The 25,518-nt window shown below is 42.1% G+C and overlaps 2 protein-coding genes and 1 pseudogene across 2 annotated transcripts in view; 2 read left to right on the forward strand and 1 right to left on the reverse strand.

Annotated features, from left to right (window-relative positions):
- LOC140487638 (putative glutathione hydrolase light chain 3) overlaps positions 1 to 18,812 on the forward strand; it is a 79,327-nt gene extending 60,515 nt beyond the window's left edge. Inside the window, 1 exon segment of the mRNA XM_072586926.1 lies at positions 18,672 to 18,812. Within this exon segment, the coding sequence (XP_072443027.1) occupies positions 18,672 to 18,812 (141 nt within the window).
- Positions 18,813 to 18,986: 174 nt separating this feature from the next.
- Positions 18,987 to 25,518, forward strand: part of LOC140487759 (glutathione hydrolase 1 proenzyme-like) — a 142,556-nt gene continuing 136,024 nt past the window's right edge. The window contains exon 1 of the mRNA XM_072586992.1: positions 18,987 to 19,045. The gene's annotated coding sequence lies outside the window, so the exon portion shown is untranslated. The remainder of the gene's footprint in view (positions 19,046 to 25,518) is intronic.
- Positions 20,055 to 20,806, reverse strand: LOC140487639 (general transcription factor II-I repeat domain-containing protein 2B-like; annotated as a pseudogene).

Below are 25,518 nucleotides of genomic sequence, written 5' to 3' on the forward strand. Positions count from 1 at the left end.
CACAATAAAATGACTATCCCTTTCTTATTTTTCAGTTCCACCCAAATAACTTCCCAGGAATGCCTTCTGTAACGTTATCCCTAATCAAAAACACCACTTCTCCTCCTCTCTTGCCTCCCTTTTGATCCATCCTATAGCATTTATACCCTGGAATATTAAGCTGCCAGCCCTGAACCACACAAATTAGCAATTACAGCTATGATATCCCAGTCCCATGTTCCTCATGATGCACTGAATTCATCTGCCTTATCTGTTAGGCCTCTTGCAGTGAAATACAGTTTAAGTTATCAGTCTCACCTCGTTGTCTACTTTGTTCCTGCCTGTCCTGCCTGTTTGACTTACACATTTTCCCATCTGGAGTAGTCTTAGCATCATCTGTTTCCTTACTATCTCTCTGGGCTCTCTCTGATCCAACCATCCCATCCCCCACAAATTTTAAATTCTTCCAAGCAGCTCTAGCAAATATCCCCGTCAGTATATTCGTCCACTTCCAATTTAGGTTCCTCCTTCTTATACAGGTCACTTTTGTCCCAGAAGATATTTCAATGATCCAAAAATGTGAATCCTTCTCCCCTGCACCAGCTCCTCAGCCATGCATTCATCTACTCTATCCTCTTATTCCGACCCTCACAAGCTTGTGGAATTGGGAATAAGCCAGATATTATGAACTTTTTAAATTCCTGCCTAACTTCCTATATTCTTTCCTCAGAATGTCACCCTTTTCTCTTCCTATGTTATTAGTTCTGGTGTGTACAACAATCTCCTACTGGATCCACAGGGGCCTTTGAGATTATTCTGCACCCTCTCTGAGATCCACTGATTTCACAGAGGTAACAAACCATTCTGATGTGTTGCTGTTGACAGCAGAATTGTCTGTTTGTGTCTCTGACTAGAGAGTCCCCATCACAATTGATTGGTTGGAACCTGGTGTATCCCTCATTATATTAGAGCCAGTGGTGGTACCAGAAACCTGGCTGTCAGTGCTACATTTCCCAAAGAGTCCATCACCCTCTACGTTTTCCAAAACAACGAATTTGTTTGAGATGGGGATAGCCATAGGAGACTCCTCCACTACCTGCTTCCCTCTCCTAGCTTTCCTGGAGGTCATCATTCTACCTGACTGTATCTTAGGTTTATCTATCTTCCTGCAACTGCTATCCATCCCACCTCCTAGCTCCTGAAAATTCCTCATTGCCTTCAACTGCCATTTAACCAATCCATATAATCGAATAGAATTCGCAACCGAACACAGTTCCTGTAGACATAATCATTAGTAACATCAAAACTCTACCTGATCTCACACATCACTCTACTAAAGGCCAACTTTGCACCTTAACAACCTATGGACCCAGAAAATCGAACACTCTTACTGCTCTGAAAACACTGCTCCAGGCTGGCTTCGAACCTTATATTTTGATATTTTTAAAGTTTAATCAAGAGACAGATCTCATAGCAACATACAATCAAATAAAAAGCACTCTACTCACTGTTGTAAATTTACAAAAGGAAAACAATAAGGTTACATCTTAAAAAGCTACTTAGCTGCTCCCCTGCTGTGAGTTCCCACACACTGCTTCTCTAAGGTCAGCTGTGATTTTTGCTGTTTGTTTATTTTTCTTAGAACAAACTCAGTTGTCAGAGATACTTGTTGTCCTTGGGTTTTTTTTCCAGAGGGGTCATAAAGTCATGGGTTACAAGATGTCTAGGTTTATCTACTTTAACTGAAAAATGTGTCGCTGGAAAAGCGCAGCAGGTCAGGCAGCATCCAAGGAATAGGAGAATCGATGTTTCAGGCATAAGCCCTTCTTCAGGCTTATGCCCGAAACATCGATTCTCCTGCTCCTTGGATGCTGCCTGACCTGCTGCACTTTTCCAGCAACACATTTTTCAGCTCCGATCTCCAGCATCTGCAGTCCTCACTTTCTCCTACTTTATCTACTTGAAGAAGCTTTTAAATAAAAAAAACACTTGTAGAATGAAAGGGGAGCGGCCAGTTCTCCCAGGTCAGCTTTTCACAATAGACAATAGACAATATGTGCAGGAGTAGGCCATTCTGCCCTTCGAGTCTGCACCACCATTCAATATGATCATGGCTGATCATCCTTAATCAGTATCCTGTTCCTGCCTTATCTTCATAACCCTTGATTCCACAATCCTTGAGAGCTCTATCCAACTCTTTCTCAAATGAATCCAGAGACTGGGCCTCCACTGCCCTCTGGGGCAGAGCATTCCACACAGCCACCACTCTCTGGGTGAAGAGGTTTCTCCTCATCTCTGTCCTAAATGGTCTACCCCGTATTTTTAAGCTGTTTGTACCTATCAGGCAGGAAAGAAATGGTCGTGTGAGGGAGCCTTGGTTGACAAGGGAGGTTGAATGTCTAGTAAAGAGGAAGAAGGAGGCTTACATAAGGTTGAGGAAACAGGGTTCAGACAGAGCAGTGGAGGGATACAGGATAGCCAGAAGGGATCTGAAGAAAGGCATTAGGAGAGCTAAGAGAGGGCATGAAAAATCCTTGGCGGATAGGATCAAGGATAACCCCAAGGCATTTTATGCGTATGTGAGAAACCTGAGAATGACGAGAACGAGGGTAGGTCCGATCAAGGACAGTAGTGGGAGACTGTGTGTTGAGTCAGAAGAGATAGGAGAGGTCTTGAACAAGTACTTCTCTTCAGTATTTACGAACGAGAGGGACCGTATTGTTGAAGAGGAGAGTGTGAAACGGACTGTTAAGCTAGAAGAGATACTTGTTAGGAAGGAAGATGTGTTGGACATTTTGAACAACTTGAGGATAGACAAGTCCCCCGGGCCTGACGGGATATATCCTAGGATTATGTGGGAAGCAAGAGAGGAAATTACAGTACCGTTGGCAATGATCTTCTCGTCTTAACTGGCAACGGGGGTGGTACCAGGGGACTGGAGAGTAGCGAATGTTGTGCCCCTGTTCAAAAAAGGGAATAGGGATAACCCCGGGAATTACAGGCCAGTTAGTCTTACTTCTGTGGTAGGCAAAGTAATGGAAAGGGTACTGAGGGATAGGATTTACGAGTATCTGGAAAGACACTGCTTGATTAGGGACAGCCAGCACGGATTTGTGAAGGGTAGGTCTTGCCTTACAAGTCTTATGGAATTCTTCGAGGAGGTGACCAAGCATGTGGATGAGGGTAGAGCAGTGGATGTAGTGTACATGGATTTTAGTAAGGCATTTGATAAGGTTCCCCATGGTAGGCTTATGCGGAAAGTCAGGAGGCATGGGATAGAGGGAAATTTGGCCAGTTGGATAGAAAACTGGCTAACCGGTTGAAGGCAGAGAGTGGTGGTAGATGGTAAATATTCAGCCTGGAGCCCAGTTACAAGTGGAGTTCCACAGGGATCAGTTCTGGGTCCTCTGCTGTTTGTAATTTTTATTAATGACTTAGATGAGGGAGTCGAAGGGTGGGTCAGTAAATTTGCAGATGATACGAAGATAGGTGGAGTTGTGGACAGTGAGGAGGACTGTTGTCGGCTGCAGAGGGACTTAGATATGATGCAGAGCTGGGCTGAGGAGTGGCAGATGGAGTTCAACCCTGCCAAGTGTGAGGTTGTCCATTTTGGAAGAACAAATAAGAATGCGGAATACAGGGTTAATGGCAGGGTTCTTAGTCAGGTGGAGGAACAGAGGGATCTTGGGGTCTATGTACATAGATCTTTGAAGGTTGCCACTCAGGTGGATAGAGTTTGTAAGAAGGCCTATGGAGTATTATCGTTCTTTAGCAGAGGGATTGAATTCAAGAGTCGTGAAGTGATGTTGCAGCTGTACAGGACTTTGGTTAGGCCACAGTTGGAGTACTGTGTGCAGTTCTGGTCGCCTCACTTTAGGAAAGATGTGGAAGCTTTGGAGAGGGTGCAGAGAAGATTTACCAGGATGTTGCCTGGAATGGAGAGTAGGTCGTACGAGGATAGTTTGAGAGTTCTCGGCCTTTTCTTGTTGGAACAGCGAAGGATGAGGGGTGACTTGATAGAGGTTTATAAGATGATCAGAGGAATAGATAGAGTAGACAGTCAGAAACTTTTTCCCCGGGTACAACAGAGTGTTACAAGGGGACATAAATTTAAGGTGAAGGGTGGAAGGTATAGGGGAGATGTCAGGGGTGGGTTCTTTACCCAGAGAGTGGTGGGGGCATGGAATGCGCTGCCCGTGGGAGTGGTAGAGTCAGAATCATTGGCGACCTTTAAGCGGCATTTGGATAGGTACATGGATGGGTGCTTAATCTAGGTTAGAAGTTCGGCACAACATCGTGGGCCGAAGGGCCTGTTCTGTGCTGTATTGTTCTATGTTCTATGTTCTATGTTCTATGTGTCCTCTGGTTCGGCATTCACCCATCAGCGGAAACATGTTTCCTGTCTCCAGAATGTCCAAGCCTTTAATAATCTTATATGTCTCAATCAGATCCCCTCTCAGTCTTCTAAACTCAAGGGTAAACAAGCCCAGTCGCTTCAGTCTTTCAGCGTAAGGTAATCCCACCATTCCAGGAATTGACCTCGTGAACCTACGCTGCACTCCCTCAATAGCCAGAATGTCTTTCCTCAAATTTGGAGACCAGAACTGCACACAGTACTTGAGGTGTGGTCTCACCAGGGCCCTATACAACTGCAGAAGAACCTCTTTGCTTCTTCCCTCTTGTTATGAAGGCCAGCATTCTGTTAGCCTTCTTCACTACCTGCTGGACCTGCATGCTTCCCTTCATTGACTGGTGTACAAGAACACCCAGATCTCTTTGTACTGCCCCTTTACCTAAATTGATTCCATTTAAGTAGTAATCTGCCTTCCTGTTCTTGCCACCAACGTGGATAACCACGAGTGTAACTAGTGTAGTGTAACCCCCTCATCTCCAGAATCAACCTGAGGAACTTCCTAACAGTACTAACAGTGTGAGATGAAGGGGTTTTAAAATGAAGCCATCTTTGGATATTGATTTTTTTAAAAGGAGGGAGGTGTGATGATGCTGTCCCTATAACAAGGTTATGTTGCTGTTGGTGAGAGAGAAAAATTTCAGGTTGTTAGGTGTATGTTGATTTTAACGAATATAGAGGGTCTTTTAAAGAAATAGTTTTAAGCTAATAAATAACTTTGAGTATTGTAGTTGACCACAAAAGAAGCAGGAGGGGCATTTGCAATAAGCTCATAGTTTGTAGGTGTGCTTTTTGGACTATCAACATAGTAAAGGATGATCTCAGAAGTCAGAAGGTTAGAAAAGAGGAACTGGACAAAACAACAGGAAGGCTGTAACAAACAAGGACAGCCAAATAAGACAGACTTAAAAGAAAAACAAGCGAGGTAATTAATAAGTATGATCAGCTTAGGCTTGCGTGCAGGGAATTGCCAAATGAAGGAATAACGGGCAAAAGTAATAACCAAATAAGGGGATAGAATGAAATAGACACTTATGATAGGTTTATTGCTTAGTGTAGGGGTGTCGAGAGACCCCTCAGAAAAGTATTTAAAAACTCTGTATTTTACTGTCAGGTGTGTCTCTCCTCTTAGAGCCACCCATCTTGAAAGATGTTTGAATAAATGTACTGCTTCGGAACTCTTTGACTCGGACTGAAAATTATTGATTAAGTGGGTTTGTTTCTCACAATTGGGGGCTCTTGTCTGGGATGAATTTCAGCTCCTGTAAAGGCTCCCACTGTCGATAACTGAGAAGGCACACCCCGTTCCTTTAGAACTGTCTCATGTTTTTCAGCGGTGGGTGGCTTAAGGGATTGCCTGAATTGAATCCTTTAAGAGTCGTTCCAAACCAGCTGATAGTGAGTGTGTGTACCTTGAGTTGGACTCATGGGGACCTTGGGTGGGACCTAAGGGAGAAGGCACAACCGGAAGACGTCCAACAGCCAGGTAACTCTGTGCACAGACCAAGGTAAGAAAACTGACTTTTAAGTACTACCTTGGTGGCTAGGGCTTGGGTTGTAGTAGTATTGAGGGACTAACGAAGTAACCTGAGGGTTCGGGAGTACCAAACTCCTACCTCGTGTTGGACTCGAGGTTTCTGGTTCATAGGGGTGGGACCCCTAACTCGATTGCCTTTTCGCGATTTACAAGGACACCAGAATCACCTGACAGGGGTCAGGCTAATCCCTAAAAAGTGCCCTACTTTGAGTTGGACTCAAGGATTTTCTGGGGAAAGAATCCTCAGATTCTGTAGGGATTGGATTCCTATTGGGAGAGGTGATTGAGGCCACTGGGTGGTGAACCAGGGTGAAATGGGTTGTGCAACAAGTAGTAAAGGAAAATCCTCCATTGAGAAGGGAGGCGTCCCTGGCAACATTCCTCCCAAAGTCCGTTGGGTAGGATGTTGGGAAATTGGAAACAAAACGAACACACACACACAACAAAAAGATAGAAAGAAGATGATAAAGTTTAGGGTGTAGGTTTGCTCGCTGAGCTGCAGGTTTGATATCCAGACGTTTCATTACCTAGCTCGGTAACATCATCAGTGGCGACCTCTGAAGCAAAGCTGTTGTCTCCTGCTTTCTATTTATATCTTTCTCCTGGATGGGGTTCCTGGGGTTTGTGGTGATGTCATTTCCTGTTCATTTTCTGAGGGGTTGATAGATGGCATCTAGATCTATGTGTTTGTTTATAGCGTGGTGGTTGGAGTGCCAGGCCTCTAGGAATTCTCTGGCATGTCTTTGCTTTGCACGACAAGCAGACCAAACACAGCCAGAAACCCTACCACCTTACCATACATCAAAGAAGTTTCAGAAATAACAGCCAGACTACTAAGACCCCTCGGAATCCTAGTAGCACACAAACCCACCAACACTCTCAAACAAAAACTAACAAACTGAAAAGACCCAGTTCAACCCATGGACAAAACCAACGTCATCTACAAAATTCCATGCAAGGATTGCCACAAACACTACATAGGACAAACAGGAAGAAAGTTAGCCACCAGGATACACGAACACCGGCTAGCCACAAAAAGACATGACCCTCTCTCCCTCGTAGCCCTACATACGGATGAAAAAAACCACCATTTTGACTGGGACAACACTATCCTGGGACAGGCTAAGCAAAGACATGCCAGAGAATTCCTAGAGGCCTGGCGCTCCAACCACAATGCCATAAACAAACACATAGATCTAGATACCATCTATCAACCCCTCAGAAAACGAACAGGAAATGACATCACCACAAACCCCAGGAACCCCATCCAGGAGAAAGATATAAATAGAAAGCAGGAGACAACAGCTTTGCTTCAGAGGTCGCCACTGATGATGTTACCTAGCCAGGTAATGAAATGTCAAACCTACAGCTCAGCAAGCAAACCTACACCCTAAACCTGAACCTGAGCTACAAACCTTCACAAACCTTGCAAGATGATAAAGTATTGTTGTTTTGTATGGATTAAGGAACCTATTCTTCGTCCTGCCATCTTCTGGCCAAAGTACGGGTCAGACGAAGACTGGGTTTGTCAATATTTAAATCTATATGTTAATGAAAAAGAACCCTTCAGTCAGGAGGAGTCTGATTATGCCTCCTGTTGGAAGGGTGAATCTAAAATACAGATGTGCACTGTAAAAATAGATGAAAAGAAAATCCCTAGTGCACCACCTCTATCCCCATGGGAGGTATTAGATAATTTACCCCCGCCATATGGAAGGATCCAGCAGCCCGTGGCAGTTTCTGGTATGAGTCAGGGGCAGGCAGTGGGACTGGGGCAGGGGGATGTCTCACGTCTGAGACAGAACAGGAAATAGATAAAAGTCAGGTCCCGATTGCAAAACGCACCAGAAACCAAATGGAAAGATTAGAAGAAAGTGAAGGGGAGGCGGAAGAAATGTTGGTCCAAAACATGCTTCCATTAAGAGAGGTCCCGATCTGGGAAAGAGAAATTGGATTAATGCCCCTTTAACTAGTGGGGAAGTAAGGTCCTTTAAAAAAGAAATTAAAATACTTATAGAAGACCCGGTAGGTTTGTCAGAACAGATTGATCAATTCCTGGGTCCACATGTATATACTTGGACAGAATTGATGTCCATACTAAATATTTTATTTAGTGGAGAAGAAAGAGGGTTGATAAGGAAAGCAGCATTTGGGGTCTGGGACAGGGAACACCCCATGGGAACTGAACGAGCAGGTCAGGCAGAGCATAAGTTCCCCTTAAGAGACCCCAATTGGGATCATCAAAAACAAGAAGATAGGGAAAAGATGAAAATTATGAAAAATTTATTAATAAGGGCAATTGGAGAAGCTGCCCCAAAGTCATAGAATTTAACCAAGGCATTTAAGGTATGTCAAGAAAAGGAAGAGAGTCCCTCAGAGTTTTTACAAAGACTGAAGGACTCTATGTGCAAATATTCTGGGATGGATTTAGAGGGGCCAGTAGGGGAAGGATTGTCGAAAATATACTTTGTGACTAGGTCTTGGACAGATATTCAGAAGAAAATACAGAAAATAGAGGGATGGAGTGAGAAACCATTAGATGAATTGCTGAGGGAGGTTCAGAGAGTATTTGAAAGGAGAGAGGACGAAAAGCCGAAACAAAAGGCAAAAATAATGCTAGCCCACGGTTGATGAGATAATAAAGAAAAAGACAAAACTAAAAGGAGAAAGAAACTGGAATGGTCGGGGAGGAGATGTTAAGGGGTCTGGTGGACAGGAAAGAAGAGCAAAGTGGAAATCCCCACAGGCGGGATGATATTGCTGTGGAAAGACAGGTCACTTTAAGAGAATGTGTCCAGATCTGAAAAAGGAAGCAAAGGCATTTATGAACCTTGATGAAAAATAGGGGTGTCAGGAGTTCCTGCCCCCGGGGACCCACCAGGAACCCTTGATAAATTTAAAGGTGGGAATTTATAAAGAGGACGTAGTATTCCGAGTCGATACAGGGGCAGTAAGGTCATCCTTAAATTTTAAGCCCAAGGGAGTGGGAACAAAAGAGTTAATTGGATTATGGCGACAGTTTTGTGATGAGAGGCACGAAGAATCAGTTTTGCACTCATGACAAGATACTGTCACCAAATTGGGATTGAAGTAATTGCAAATGGTGCTATGAAATCTGTTGAGGTTCTTAAAAATGAATGTGCTCAAGCAAAACAATTACAGAAACAGAATGAGAAGTCACAAGTGACTGGTAAACAAACAGAACTGTCCACTTACAGTTTTAAAAATGTTTTAGTCACTTGTTGCGTTTCCACTCTGAATTACAGATAATGATTTTTATATTTATATCATATATAATTAATAATTAATATTTATAATAAATCGATTGTGCTAGCCTGAATCAATATTAATTGGCAGGATCCCTTCACGCAATCTCAGTGACCTGTCATATTGATTCCTGGTTAATTTAAAACATGACTGAATTAATTCATTGTTAATTAAAGAATGGAAAGCTGCATTACTGGCTGATGAGGTAAGGAAAGAGGCAGCTCTGAATCCACAGGAAGCGGTGGTTTATTCCCTAATACCTACTGTCCCACTCCTCGGGAAGCTCCTATCTCTGGCCACTGCCAATCCCAGAAACTAAAGATTTGTTCTTAGAGAAGCATATACTGGGCTTGTCCTCTTTGTTTTTCTTCAGGAAACATGGTTTATTGGCACAGATTCCACCTCTTGAATTCGCTGTGCATCTGCTCAGACTGGGAGATTGGGTCTTAGTAAAATCATGGGCAGAGATTAAATCACAACCAGACTGGGAAGGACTGTACCAGGCTCTCTTGACCACTGAAACAGCGATAAGGTTGGCAGAGAAAGGCTGGACTCACTACACTCTGATCAAAGGGACAGTGGAATCTCCAGTTGAGGAAGAAGTCCGGACAGCCGAATCAACGCAAGATCCGCTGAAACTCAGGCTAAAGAGACTTTGAGTAACTGATTGTACAGTGGTGACATGAGCATGGGATTATTTCTGTAGGATTGTATATTAAGTTTTTTTGTGCTTCAGCATGATTTTTAGAATGCTGGGGATGCTTAAAGTTATGATACTAGCCCTCTTAGTATTGGGATTTTGTCAAACATTATTTTCATATGTGTTATTAACGGTCCCTGAGTCTGATAATCCACAAGTAATAGACCTGATGCATGCAGTTTAGTAAATTGTGGGGATGTAGATAATCAGAGACAGTACCGTAGCTCAGAGATACATCTTAAGTCCTTTGGGGATGGCCTCGGGGATGGTACTTGGTATAATGGTCTCGTCACAGTACACCAGGCCCCCTATTTGGGATAGAAATGAAAACAAACGGGAATGGTTTCTCAGGCTGTTGTTTTCGAATTAGCGTAAGATAGGGAACACGGGCAGAACTACTGGATAATAAGGTACAACCTTTCACCACCCTCCCGATGACCTTAAAATACTAAACAATTATAGAGGTAAAGGACTTAAAACAGACCATTGAAATAGAAACTGAATACAGGGATACAAATGCTTGGGTTGAATGGGTGAAATACACTATGAAAAATCTGAATAAAAGCAATTGCTCTGCATGTGCCTCAGGTAGACCGGTGGCTCGCGTGGTCCCCTTTCCACTCGGGCGGTATAATATGCCCTGTATCAGGATGAGACCCAGTCTTTGTTGTTGTTGTTCCCTCCCTGAAGAAGGAGGAATTAAAAATTCCCCCTTCATTTTCGGACATGGTTGCGAATCACACCTCCTGTGTACGAAGGCGGGGTCAGACCAGTCCCGATTTCTAGGAGACTTAAAGTCATGCTCGGAAATTGAATTGGTTTCCGAGACAGAGTGGGGAGGAAACTATTCAGCTTTAAAGATACCCCGAGCGGATTATTGGTGGTACTGTGGCGGAAAGATCCTAAGACCTACTATGCCCTCTGACTGGCGAAGCACTTGTGCAATTGTACAATTGCCTATTCCATTCACCCTAGCATTTGAACGAGGTGAGATTCCTGAAATGAAGAAAAGGAGGAGGGCACGGTCAGTCTTTGCTACCTCCTTTGATGATGATATTTATTTGGACTTGATAGGGGTTCCCAGAGGGGTGCCTGACGAATTTAAGGCCCATAACCAGATAACAGATGGATTTGAGTCTCTCTTCTGGTGGGTTACGATTAATAAAAATGTCAATTGGATTAATTACATCTTTTACAACCAACAAAGATTTATAAATTACACCAGAAACGCTGAACAGTTAGATGCCACAAGCAGGATGGCCTGGGAAAATAGGATGGCCTTAGATATGATGTTGGCAGAAAAAGGGGGAGTTGGTGTTATGTTAGGGGGAAGTTGCTGTACCTTTATTCCGAATAACATGGCCCCAGATGGCTTGATTACTCAAGCCTTACAAGGATTGACGACCCTCTCACGTGAATTGGCTGAAAATTCTGGGGTGGACACTTCAGTAACCGGGTGGTTGGAATTTTGGTTCGGTAAATGACAAGGAGTTGTGATTTCTATTCTAACCTGCATACCTGCTTTAAACAACTGGAAGAGTTAGAGTCTAGGCTTCCTCTTTGAAATGTTAAGAAGAGGTCTGGCCTGGTCCATGACAGATTGGGGGCTCTTTGTGGGATTTGTTCTATAGTTTCAATTTGGGGTTAGGGTTGCTGGACTTGTAGGCAGCAAGTGGTAAATGTTAGTGTCTTTTGTTCTGGGTGTTAATTTCAGTTGGTTGGGATAGCAATGGTTCTTTCAGTCACTAAGAGTTTTCTGGGGGTGGAAGAAGTGACTTTGGGGGTTTTACAGAAAGTGAGCAAGACAAAGTTGCTGGAGTTGGCAACCAGGGTGGAACTGAAATTTCTGGTGTTTCCAAAAATATTCACCAAAATAGCTGAACATTTAAATGTGCTGGAAAAGCCAATAAGGTCTTTAGAAATGGATCTTAACATTGCTCAAGAGGTTCTAGAATTTGAAGGTGTTTCCCAAATTTGCCAAGAAAGTTTACAAAGACATAGGAAAGATATACTTTTAGAATTAGCAAAGCGGTTAGAATTGGGTTTAACTAGGGACAAAAGGAAAGCTAACATTGTAATGGAGTTGGTCAAGTGCTTGCATGTATCAGAGAAATGCAATGGAGTTAGAAAAATTTAAATTGCAAGTGAGGCAACAAGAGTTAGAACATAAAAGGAGGGAAGATTTTTAGCTCAACAAAAGAAAAAGAAGGCCCTATCACAGGAAAGAGAACAAGAATGAATTGTTTTAGCAGAACAAAGGGAAAGAAAGAGAGAGAGAGAAGAAAGGAAGAAAGAAAGCGAGAGAATTTGAACTTGAAGGGGAGAGAGAAGTTAAAAAGCTGTGGTGTTTTCACTGCAATAAAGTAGGCCGCATGAAATCGCAGTGTTGGTGGGTTAGAAAAAGCACTGGGAAACCAGATGTAGGAAAACAGGATAAGCCAGTGAATTTTGTTGGAGTGGTAACAGAAAACACAGTGGAGGCCAGAAAGCTGCACCAGAATGTACAACCTGGCCGAAGGTTGGTTAAGGAGAAAGTGCCAGATCTTCTTAAACCATTTACCTGCGAAGGTAAAGTTTACCTGCTGCTCCTGGCCTGTGCTAGTAAAGAGATTATAATATTAAGAGAGAACAGGATCCTCTCAATTGTTGAGTGGATGTCATGAGGAGATATGTACTCTGAAGGACTATTCCCAGAAAACGTGCTAGTAATGAGAATTTACAGTGAGAAATAAAGTGCTCAATTACATAGAGTGAGGTTAGAGTGTCCAGTGAAGACTGAAGAAGGCAATGTACAAACTCTCAGCTCCAGGAATACGATTTGTCTTTGCTAACGATTTAGCCGGTTTACACATAAGAGTGCTACTGTGATTGAAAAGCCAGTGGAAACGCCGGCAACTGAACTATTAAAAAACGCATATCTTGGGATATTTCCTGACTGTGTCATAATGAGGTCACAGTCACCAGTTGAAACAGAAGCGATCAAAGAGTATAGATAAGAAAGTTGAAATGAAATTAGCAGAGACTCTATTTGATCAAATAGTTGACTCAAAATAGGAGCCAAGAGCTGACAAAGTACAAATCTTTAGCTCAGATAAATTAACTGAATTACAGCACAAAGATGAAAATTTAAAGCAATTGTATCAATTGACACTGAGAAAGAGTCCAAATGTATCCCTGAAAAATGTATACCTTAAAAATTATGTCTTAATGAGGAAATGGAGACTATCACATATTCAGACAGATGAGAAATGGGCAGAAGTTCATCAAGTTGGTATGCTTTCCTCTATTGAACAGAGCATTGAGTATAGGGGTTGGGAGGTCATACTATGGACATAGAGGTTAGGCCATTTTTGGAATATTGTGTGCAATGCTAGTCTCCCTCCTATGGGAAGGATATGGTGAAACTTGAAAAGGTTCAGAAAAGATTTACAAGGGTATTACCAGGATTGGAGGATTTGAGCTACAGGGAAAGGTTGAATAGGCTGGATCTGCTTTCTCTGGAGCATCGGAGGCTGAGGAGTGACCTTATGGAAGTTTATAAAATCATCAGTTGCATGAATAGAGTAAATAGACAAGGCTGAGCCAATCCAAATGTACTGTCTACACCTGTCAGTCAATTCCTAAGCATCTGTATCCCTCTGCCATCTTTGGATATTGATGGGTTTTTTTGGGTGGTGGGGGGTGGTGGGATGTGATGATCCTTTACCAAGGTTATGTTGTTCTTTGCTTTCTTTTCAGAGGGGCATAAAATCATGGGCTCCAAGATGTCTTTTTTTTCCAACTTGAAGAAGCTTTTAGGTTTGAAAAAAAACAGTTTTAGAATGAAAGCAGAGTGGCCAGTTCTCCCAGCTCAACCTGTCTTTGATTTGTTTTGGTTTGAGCAGTCTGGCTGTTCTGAGCTGCTGGGGAATCCAAAGAAACAGCAACAGTGGAAGAAGCTTCGATGCTGAATCTCTCTGCCATCTCTTTCTCCTCTAAGAACCACATGATTTTACCTTTTTGTCTAGGAAATTTTTTGTGGGCGGCATGGTGATAGAGTGGTTAGCACTGCTGCCTCACAGCGCCTGAGACCCGGGTTCAATTCCCGCCTCAGGCGACTAAATGGGTGGAGTTTGCACATTCTCCCCGTGTCTGTGTGGGTTTCCTCCGGGTGCTCCGGTTTCCTCCCACAATCCAAAGATGTTCAGGTCAGGTGAATTGGCCATGCTAAATTGCCCGTAGTGTTAGGTAAGGGGTAAATGTAGGGGTATGGGTGGGTTGCACTTCGACGGGTCGGTGTGAACTTGTTGGGCCGAAGGGCCTGTTTCCACATGTAATGTAATCTAATCTAATCTAAATATTTATGGGGACTGTTGCAAGTATTTCCAACAGTACCATTGAGTTGGTTGGTCTGTTGGGTTTTTGGATAGGTTAAGTTATTCTGCATTCTGTTCTCTTTTGTTTGTGTTTCATTTGGTAATCTTGGAAATAAATGTTGTTTTGTTTAAAACAGAGAGGTTTTGACCAGCTGAATCACTCCTGAAATATCCACTGTATACCTGCTTAAAACAACAGAAAAGTTACGGTCTGGGTTTCCTTCTTGAAATATTTTGAGGGAGTCTGGCCTGGTCCATAACACTCTTCCAGCCACAATGTTTTACTGTCCTCCATCTTGGATCACCCCAGAATCCTAATGAGAGGCATAAAGTCTAAAAGTTAGAATTATGGTAATTAACACTGATATCAGGAAGCAGTTTTTCACACACAGACAGAAAAATGGCATTTTCCAGTCGAGTTTTTATTCCTCAAATTATTGAGCTGGCCAGGTATAAACCTGTCTCTTCAACTTGGGAGAAAATAAAAGATATTTTGATTCTCTTACAGTCCTGTGTGAAAGAATAACCAGAAAACTGCAACACAGATCAAATTTCACCTCAAGTGATTCATGCATTTCAGCTAGTCTGTAAATAATATTCTTAAAACTCCAATTCCCACCTCAAAGTCTGAATTATTCAAAACTCTGAGTGCTGTGATCAATGGTGTGTCAGTTGGGGTAGTATGAGAGATCAGAAAAGTTAGATCCTTGATGTCAAGCGAAACAAGTTTCATTTTCCTCCTAATTTTTTAATGACATGATAAGAACCTTGTTAATGTGTGGCAAGAAGCCTGTTTGCATGCATCTAATCATACATTATTTATATGCAGTTTGCTGTTTTCCCAGGCTGCAGACAGAATGAAGATGGCAATAATTCCTGACATAAGTGTTAGAGTGAGAACCTGGTGATTCCACCTTGCCACTTACTCATGAGGGTGTCTGTTTTGGCCAGCAGTCACCAACACCTCAGGGCACGTACTGCGCACAGCAGCTAATTGTACCAACCCTGGGCTCATGCAGATTGTCATCAGTCAAACACCAACTCACTACATTAAAAATCACACAACACCAGGTCATAGTCAAAGAGGTTTAATTGGAAGCACACTAGCTTTCAGGAGCCTGATGAAGGAGCGTCGCTCCGAAAGCTAGTGCTTCCAATTAAACCTGTTGGGCTATAACCTGCTGATGTGTGATTTTTAACTTTGTCCACCCCAGTCCAACACCGGCATCTCCAAATCAATCTCAGTACATCCTCATAGCACATCTCCCACTCACTTAGAATACAATACCCCATTTTAGCGCTGCACTTTGGAGTGCGCCAACATCTTTTGTTGTAATATAGGTAACAGGCATTTTGCAAACACGTTTTTCAAAACTCTGGTCCCATCTCATGTATCACAGTAGGGTGCACCTGAGAGTTCTTCACTTTTTAGTGCTCACTCACTTGGCACCTTCTTGGATGTTCTCAATAGTTTTGCCCTGACTTTGCATTGTCATACAGGCATCCATGTACTTTGTCATATTTACCAGGCTGTGAACAGACAAGAGGGCAAACATGTTGCACACTCTGTTATACCAATTCACACCAATAGCAGCTTGATTCTTTCAGCTACTGTTACAATGACAGCCAATCAGACAGATGACTATGTAAATAGTCATGAATTTACAAACATGAGATTCCATTGTGTGAGCTGAGCCAACTTTGCATCCTCAGAATCTTTTCTCTTCCATTTGTTTCTTTTCTGCCACAGAAAGTGGTCGAGGCCAAAACATTGAATGTTTTCAAGGAGTTATATATAGTTCTTCACAGTAATAGAAGCAGGAGTTGGCCATTTCTATCCATCATCTCAACTCCTCCTGCATTGTCCCCATAACACTTAATTTCCCTACTGTGCAAAAACCATCTAACTGTGTCTTGAATGAAGCTGTTTTCTTGGCCAGAAAATTCCATAGATTCACTACTCTCTGGAAAAAAGCAGTTTCTCCTCATTTCTATATTAAATCTACACCCCCTAATCTTGAGACCATATCCCCTTGTCCTAGTCTCACTTACCAGTGAATACAACTTGCTTGCCTCCATCTTATCTATCCCTTTCATAATTTTATATGTTTCTGTAAGATCCCTCTCATTCTTCTAAATTCTAGTGAGTACAGTCCCAGGCAGCTCAACCTCTCCTCATAGGGTAACCCCCTCATCTCCAGAATCAACATGGTGAAACCCCTCTGCACTACCTCCAAAGCCAGTATATCCCTCCTCAAGTAAGGAAACCAGAGCTGCTCACAATAGTCCAGGTGCAGCCTCACGAGCACCTTGTACAATTGCAGCAGAACCTCCCTGCTCTTAGGTACAATCCCTCTAGCAATGAAAACCATTACTCCATTTGCCTTCCCGATTACCTGTTGCACCTGTAAATCAATTTTTAGCCATTCATGTACAAGCATTCCTAAGTCCATCTGCACAACAGCATGATGCAATCTTTCACCATTTGAATAATACTCTGACCTACTATTTTTACTTGCAAAGTGAATAACTTCACATTTACCAACATTGTGGGTGGGACTATGGGTCAGTGGTTAGCACTGCTGCCTCACAGCACCAGGGTTCCAGGTTCAATTCAAGCCTTGAGCGACTGTCTGTGTGGAGTTTGCACATTCTCCCTGTGTCTGCGTGGGTTTCCTCTGGATGCTCCGGTTTCCTCCCACAGTCCAAAGATGTGCAGGTTGGGTGAATTGGCCTTGCTAAATTGCCCACAGTGTTAGGTGCATTAGTCAGGGGTGAATTTAGGGGAATGGGTCTGGGCGGGTTGCTCTTCGGAGGGTCAGTGTGGACTTGTTGGGCCGAAGGGCCTGTTTCCATACTGTAGTGAATCTAATCTAATCATTGTACTCCATCTGCCAGACCATTGCCCACTCACTTAGCCTATCTAAATCTCTCTGCAGACCTTCCACATCCTCTGCACAGTTTGCCTTTCCACTCAATTTAGTGTCATCAGCAAACATTGGATGCGTTACAGTCTGCCTCCTCTTCCAAATCATTTATATATATGTCATGAAAGGTTGCGTGTCCAACGCTGACCCCGCGACACCTTGCTCATCACTGATCTCCAACCAGAGAAACACCCACATATCTCAACTTTCTTACGACTAAAGGGATGAAAGGATATAGTTGGATTATCTGCCATTATCATATTGTAGGGTGGAGCAGCTTGAAGGGCTGAATGGTCTACTCCTATCCTTATTTTCTATTTCTCTATTACATGTACTGTGAACGGGCTGGCAACAATTGATTTAACGTACAGCTGGTGTTTCAATATGGCATTGAAGATGTGAATCCCAGGAGGTCCTGGCAGTGGCAAATAGTTCTGTGGCATGATAGCATGAATGCAGCACTACAGGGGCTTGGTGGATCCATAATGAGTTGAGTTGCCTGATATAACTTGCTATATCTCACAGAGAGCAGCCCTCCACGAAACTCCTCAAAATATGCACTTCGTCGATTTTTAGTAAAGTTCAGCCCTCTACTTCCTTAAATCTTTCTTTTATAATTTCAGCATTTATCATTGAAATAAACAGCTTCCTAACTCCAATCATGCTTCATTGCAAAACACTTATTTGTGATTCAAGGTCCATAGCAATATAATTAGGGCTCATTTCTTGAGTATAGATCAGCCACAATTTAATTCTGTGTGGGATGAGATCTGCTTGTTACTGTGGGTTTTTTTAAAATGCATTTAAAACATAAGGATGGTGATAGCTTGGTCAGCATTTATTGCCCATCTGTAATTGCCCACAGGGCAGTTAAGAGTTGGCCAAATTTTTGTCGGTCTGGAGTCACATGTATGCCAGGTAGAGATGGCAGCATCTTTACATAAAGGATGTTAGTGAGCCAGAAGGGTTTTTCATAACAATTGGCAATTCATGGTCATCATTCAACTTTTTAATTCCAGGTTGCAAACTGCACCATCTGCAGTAGTGGGATTTGAACCTAGAAGTCCAGAACATTGCCTGGGCCTCTGAATTAATAGGAGAAAGTGAGGACTGCAGATGTTGGCAATCAGAGTCGAGCGTGTGGTGCTGACAAAGTACAGCAGGTCAGGCAGCAAACGAGGAGCAAGAGAAACTACATTTCGGGCAAGAGCCCTTCATTAGAAATAAGATTCATTCTGCCTGACCTACTGTGCTTTTCCAGCACCACACTCTCACCACTGGATTATTAGTCTAGCAATAATACTGCTGGGCTCTCTCTACCCCTAACTGATTGCCTGCAAGAACTCACTAGGAGCACAGAACATTGCAAAACGTATCCTCTCCTCATCGATACTATTCTAGTATCAGTAGTTTGCAAGATTATGTTTTTATTTGTAAATCAAATGTTAGATGAAATTCATAATTGCAAACCTCTTATGCATGTTTGTGTTTTCAGACTGTACAAGAAAGCTTACGAGAAAGGCACCATACATTGACAACAATAACCAAGCTTACATCAGGCAGTGTAGTCAGAGACGAAGGAAAGTGGTTTGCTGAATCAGACTATCCTAAAGGGGGCAAACCTACAGGTTACTGATTGGCTGTGTAATTGCTAACTATAATTGAGTTAAATGGAGCAGTATTGAATAACGTTTTACAAATAATTGACCCAGGATGAAATAGGTATGAACATTGTCATTAAAAAAAGTCAGCTTCTTCCAATGAGCTGTGTTGATCAGTTTGCTATACATCTTGTGGAAGCAGGACTTGGATAAACATTGAAAAGGGGGATATTACCTCCATTACAGCCTCAACAGTATCCTCATCCAGGTACATATTTTTCCATTTTTTTAAATGCAAAAATTTTAAAGTAACTGAAGATTACAGGGAGAAATGATTGCAAAGGAAGTGAAATACTTTCAGCTAGCAATTTTTCAGAAGATTTGTAGCTCAAGTTGATGATAAGTTTGTAAGTTAGCTCGTTGAGATGTTTTGTCACCATACTAGGTAACATCATCAGTGAGAGTCTCTGGTGAAGCGCTGGTGGTATGTCCCGCCTCTCTATTTATAGGTCTTGGTTTCTTAAGGTGGGTCAAGGGGAGGTAGTAAGATCTAAATCAGAGGTGAGCAATTAATTCTTCCAAGGGACCACATGAGACACCTGAGTTGTGTTGGAGGGCCGAACCAACAATAAGATGAACATAATTCTGCTCAGTATTAATTTTCTCCCATTGTAAAAAGTACTAAATCATATAGTTTTGCACTGAAACTTATAATCAAAAGAATAAGGATATTCTGTTACAATAAAGATATGAAATTGTGGAGTAGGTCAAATAGAGAAGAAATAAACAGTAAAAACAATCATTTCAGTATTTCATTTTATTTTTAACATGTTAATCTCGCAAACCAATAATGAAAAGTTGTTTCATTATTGTTCAGTATTACAAACAATAATCAACTCTATACAAACAGCAGTAAGTGCTTTTGATGTTTTTCAGTTCATTTTATTTGTTTAGTGAGAAGAATCCAGTCTGTTTCGGGCTTGAACAAGTGACTGAGATCTGGGTGAATGTCTGAGGTGGATATGTGAAGGACAGCTGGGAGGTGATCATCAGTGATAGAGGATCGGGATTTGGATTTGTTGAACTTCATTACTGAGAATGTCTGTTCACATATATCGGTAGATCCAAAGAGGACTAGAATCTTCTGAGCATGCCTCCTCATGTGTGGGAAGTTCTCCTCTTTGAGGGAAGAGTAAAAATCAAACAGTGAGACTGACCTAAAGTACTCTGCCAGAAGTGTGTCAGACTGCAGGTCAATGAGTTCAAGCTGAACATCACTAGCAGCATTCTCCACATTGCATGTAAATGGGGAAAAAAATCATGTGCATTTCATTCTTAACCATTTCAAAGTCTTGAAATTGCCTTGAAAATTCACCATGCAGTGCTTCTAACATCGATGAGTGCCTGTGGAGGTGATCAGCTGAAGGTGCGACTTCCTTCAGTGTTGGCAAGTGGGTGAGAATGTTGTCCTCCATTTGGCTTGAGAGAAGCTGCAACTTTCTCATAAAAGCCTTCACCAAGTTGTACATTTCATGCACAAAAAGGCCCTTGCACTGCAGTTTCACATTTAGTTCATTCAAAAGTGCAGTCACATCAACAGCAAAACCAAGGTCTGCAATCCAGTCTGCATCTGAAAGCTGTGGAATGCCATTCCCTTTCTTCACACAGAAATCTTGAATCTCTTCTCTCAGGTCCCATATACTTTTTAGCATTTTGCCCAGGCTGAGCCACCTGACAGCTGTGTGGATGTTCAGTCTCATTTTCCTCCAAAAGTGCAACAAACTGCCTGTGTTCTTGCCCTAATGAAGTTACCTATTTTAGTTACAACATCAACCACATGGTTAATTTTTAACACTGACTTACACAACACTTCCTGATGTATAATACAATGCAAAAATACCAATTTCTGTTCAGGGTCAATTTCTGTCACTTTATCCTGCACTCTCTTTAAGAGTCCAACATGTTTTCCAGTTAGATTTGGACAACCATCCGTTGTCACACCCGCTAGCTTGTCCCATTTTAGTCCCATTGTGTCCAAACATGCATTTACCTCCGTGAACAAATCATTACCAGTTGTTGTTCCTTGACTGCGTGGCTGCCAGCTCCTCCGTCATTTTAAAGTCGGTAGTTATCCCACGTACGAAGTTGAGAAGCTGGGCTGTGTCATGTACGTCGCAGCTCTCATCCAAAGCCGAGGAAAAAAAGTCAAAGTTGACCGCTCTGTACTGCAGCTGAAGCTCCAGATTTCTTGTGATGTCCCCAATCCTTCTTGTTACAGTGCGTCGGGAGAGGGGCACATTCTCAAATGCCTCCTTTTACTCCGGGCATATTAGTTCTGCAGAGTCCGACAAGCACTCCTTAATAAACTTTCCATCAGAAAACGGTTTACTGTTTCTGGCGATTTTGTGGGATATGACATAACTTGTCTTGGCATGAGCTGACATTTTGAGGGCTCACCAGCCAGCACCACTTTTAGCTGTTTACGCACGCACACGCATGTGCGTCCGTACGTAAATAAAAAAAGCATCCTTTACAAAACAAAAGCATGGCATAAATATTGCGTGCATGGCATAAATACTTTTTCATTTATGTTCTAATTTAAGATTGACCTCATGTGGGCAGGAATGACCAAGAGGCCGGATATGGCCCACGGCCCATAAAATGCCCAGGTCTAATCTAAATCGATGTGTTTATTGATGGAGTTCTGGTTAGAATGCCATGCCTCTCAGACTTCTTGTGAGTGTCTTTGTTTCACCTGACCTAGGATGTGTGTGTTGTCTCAGTCAAAGTGGTATCCTTCTTTGTCTGTATGTATGGAAACTAGTGATAGTGGGTGTGTCTTTTGGTGGTCAATTGGTGTTCATGTATTCTGGTGTCAGGCTTCCTGCTAGTTTGCCTGATGTAGTGTTTTTTTACAGTTCTTGTATGGTAACTTGTTAATGATGTTAGTTTTGCTGGTAGTATCTAATGGATCCTTTAAATTCAATGGTCACCTTAAAGTGAGTTGGTAGGTTTGTGGGCTATCATAATGCCGAGGGGTCTGACTAGTCTGGGAATCATTTCTGATATGTCATTGATGTAAGGTAATGTGGCTATAGCTTTTGGTTCTTCTCGGTGTGTTGTGCATATTTGACATTTGAAATCATTTCTCAATATCTACCTTGATAACTGAGGCCTTCTTCTGCATTTGGCAGTGCCCAAGTAACCTTGATGTAGGTTCTTCATGATCTCTTTGACTGAAGTTGGAATAAGTAATTACCCATTGTAGGCTAATATCTGACCAACAATGTTTTTTTATGTTGAGGATAAGTTTTCATAAAAAACCACCAGGTCATTAGTATCAGCAGATTTCAGAAATATGTCAAGTATTGGTGGATGGATTCTGATGCATTCCTGGTCTTGCATCTACTCCTGATGAATTTATTTCTGTCTATTCTGATTTGCTGATCATTGTGTCACTATAGTCTGAGTGTACAAATCAATTTATTCAATAAAATTAACATCTCCCTGTGAAAGATTATCAAAGGCTGCTCTACAGGCTTGTCAATGAGTAGCCCTTGGGTAAGTATACAGCCCACCAAGGAGTCCCCCACAGTTGACATAAACCATGATGACATGATTTATAACAAACACAGATGTGAATGATTCTGCAAGGAGATTCTCCCCCAATCAGAAGTTGTTTCTCTCTTTCTCACTGTTGAGTCTATCAGCAGCCAAGCACAGAGGAGAAACCAGTTTTTTAGATTAGATTACAGATTACATTACAGTGTGGAAACAGGCCCTTCGGCCCAACAAGTCCACACCGACCCGGCGAAGCGCAAACCACCCCTACCCCTACATTTACCCCTTACCTAACACTACCGGCAATTTAGCATGGCCAATTCACCTGACCTGCAGGTCTTTGGACTGTGGGAGGAAACCGGAGCACCCGGAGGAAACCCACACAGACACAGGGAGAACGTGCAAACTCCACACAGGCAGTCGCCTGAGGCGGGAATTGAACCCGGATCTCCAGCACTGTGAGGCAGCAGTGCTAACCACTGTGCCACCGTGCTGCCCATTAATTGATTGGTGGTCCGTATGAACACATTCTTACCTTCACTCAGCCTGAGTCCTGAGCATTGGACATGATGGAGAGTTTACAGACATTAGGGGAGTCTGTGAGGGACAGGATATTAGCTGGCCAGGTGAGAGGTGAAGCTGGAAGTTGGTAAATGGGTGGAAGACTGAATTGGTGAGTAGATCAGCAGCATAGTTGGTGAGCAGGTTAGCGACTAAGCTGCCAAATGGATCACTAAGTGGGTTGAAGGAGGAGACTCTGAGTTAAGCAGTGGGACAGGGAAAGGACAAGATGGATTCCATCTCATTCAGGCTGTGGCCCTGACTCCAAAGACCTAATCTTTGTTTAATTCTGTCTTTATTTTCTTGTGAAGTTTGATGTTTGTCACACTGTCAGCATGTTAGGTTTTATTGAAAAATCATTTCTATACCACTAGCATCTCACCATGTTGCAACTACCGCTACCAACATTGTGTTGTGGATCCAGCTGTCTGCCTCTTCAATGTAACCTGTAGACATCTCCGAATTTGAGTAACATAAGTAGATGTTTGTTGCATTGCTATAAGGTATACACTTATGTGATTAACCAAATGTGGGTGACAAAATTGACTAACACAGCTGACTGCTGCCTGGAGACTGGACATTGTTCTGTATGATTCACTGAGGATACCAGGGGAATCCCTTTCACTGGAAAGTAAACATTCCGAGCCAGACTTATAAATCATGTCATCATGGTTTATGTCAACATCAACCTGTTTCTTCATTTGGCATCTGTTTTACATGTGTCTTTGCCTGTCCCAGTGCTCCCATTTCATGCCATCCCAGTGGCTGCACCATGGCTGGCAGAAAGCTTTCACTGGGGACAGAGTGGGGAAAGCTTTTACTGGGGACAGAGTGGGGAAAGCTTTCACTGGGGACAGAGTGGGGAAAGTTTTTACTGGGGACAGAGTGGGGAAAGCTTTTACTGGGGACAGAGTGGGGAAAGCTTTTACTGGGGACAGAGTGCAGTTGGCCTTGCGAGAAATCTCAGCAATACTGATCCAAGTAAACCTGGTCTCAGCTTGCACTATCTTGGCATGAGCAGAGGTAGTGTGAGCTGGAGAGATGGCTGGAAAGAGCAAAGCAATTCGCAGATAGGTTGCTGATATCCTGTGAGAAGAATAAGGTTCATTTTTCACATTGTCACTGTCATTCCTCCAAAGTAAAACCTCAGCATTCCGCATAATGTATTGGAAGATAGATTCTTGAGTTGTTGTGATAGCCCTGCAAAGTATCTGGCATACCGACAGCCTCACCAATTTGATTTAGGAGAGTTAACATCGAAAGATAAATCATAACACCTCATTTTATGCAATAAAGCTACATAATACGATTTTACATTTTACAACAATAAAAGCAAACTTAATTGTGTGCAAAACAAACACCCTATTATATAATGGTTTATAGTTACAAGGATTATAAATAAACCAAGATTTATTTCCTTCTTCCCCTAAGAACTCTTTTCAAACTCACATCAATATTAATGTCATTTACTTCTGTCGGGGATACCCATAAGTTCTGTGGAATTTTATTTCTCCCCTGTTCCAGTTATTAAGACTTCCAATTCCTCTTGATTGTCTTGTCCTGTTTGTTGTGTTATTCTGTACATTCCAAGCCAGACAAGCAATGTTCCTTTAAAACAGTTATATGATACCATGACATGTGATGTTCTTGTGTAAAGGAAGAAATCACATCACCTTGTCCGGGTTGCCTTTTCAATAGTTCATAGGTAATCTTGTTGATTGCTTTCTTTATTCTCTGCTGAACACTATGAAGATCATTGTTGCTTTTTGCATGAGCATCAAATGTGGTAAATTTCCAGATTCTATTCCCTCACAAAATTCTAACTTAGCCCATACACGCAATCCAAATGATAAATGATAAAGTTAGTACTTTCCTCTGCTGATAGCACAGGTTATTTAATATTGATGGATTGTTGAGCAAGGCAGACTGCATTGAAGCTGTGGAGGCCATATATGATGCTAGCCATGAACACAATCAGTCCCCCTTTTATTCTCTTGCCAGTCAACTGCCATGCAATTATCATTTTGATGAGTAGGTAGCACAGAGATTTATGCTGCTTGCTTCAACTCAAATGATGCCACCAATTGTGATCACAGGACTGTTAATGGATTTAATTGAGTTTATAATCCTAATTCTTATGGTGGTAAATATACACAGAACTCCCTTCAGTGTGAATATGTAATTCCTATCATGCCCAAACTGTTCACATTGCTCCTAATAAGATTTAACCAGGGCTTTAGATTCCTACCATGTCAATTCTATCCATTTGTAGTCTCATCTTTCAGATATAAAAGCCTGAATTCTATTCATCTCTATGATTAATCTTTGTATTGCTCATAGCAATTTAACATATTCTTTGGACATCCAATATTTCCATCTTTTCATTAATTAACTGTATCAAACATCTTTGTAATTGTATGCTTTTCATCAATTTAAGCTTAAAATTAGATGAAAGCTATTCACAAGTGGAATAAGGAAACAATTTTTCTGATAAAGGGAGGTAAAATTGTGAAAATCTGTTACTTCAGAAAGCTCACAGTGTGAAGGAATAAATGGAGCCTTTAAGCCTAGTAATAATAAATTGGTTTCAGTAAAGATGACAAATATGAATGAAAATAA

This window comes from Chiloscyllium punctatum, chromosome 17 (assembly GCF_047496795.1).
Source record: "Chiloscyllium punctatum isolate Juve2018m chromosome 17, sChiPun1.3, whole genome shotgun sequence".
Taxonomy (NCBI): domain Eukaryota; kingdom Metazoa; phylum Chordata; class Chondrichthyes; order Orectolobiformes; family Hemiscylliidae; genus Chiloscyllium; species Chiloscyllium punctatum.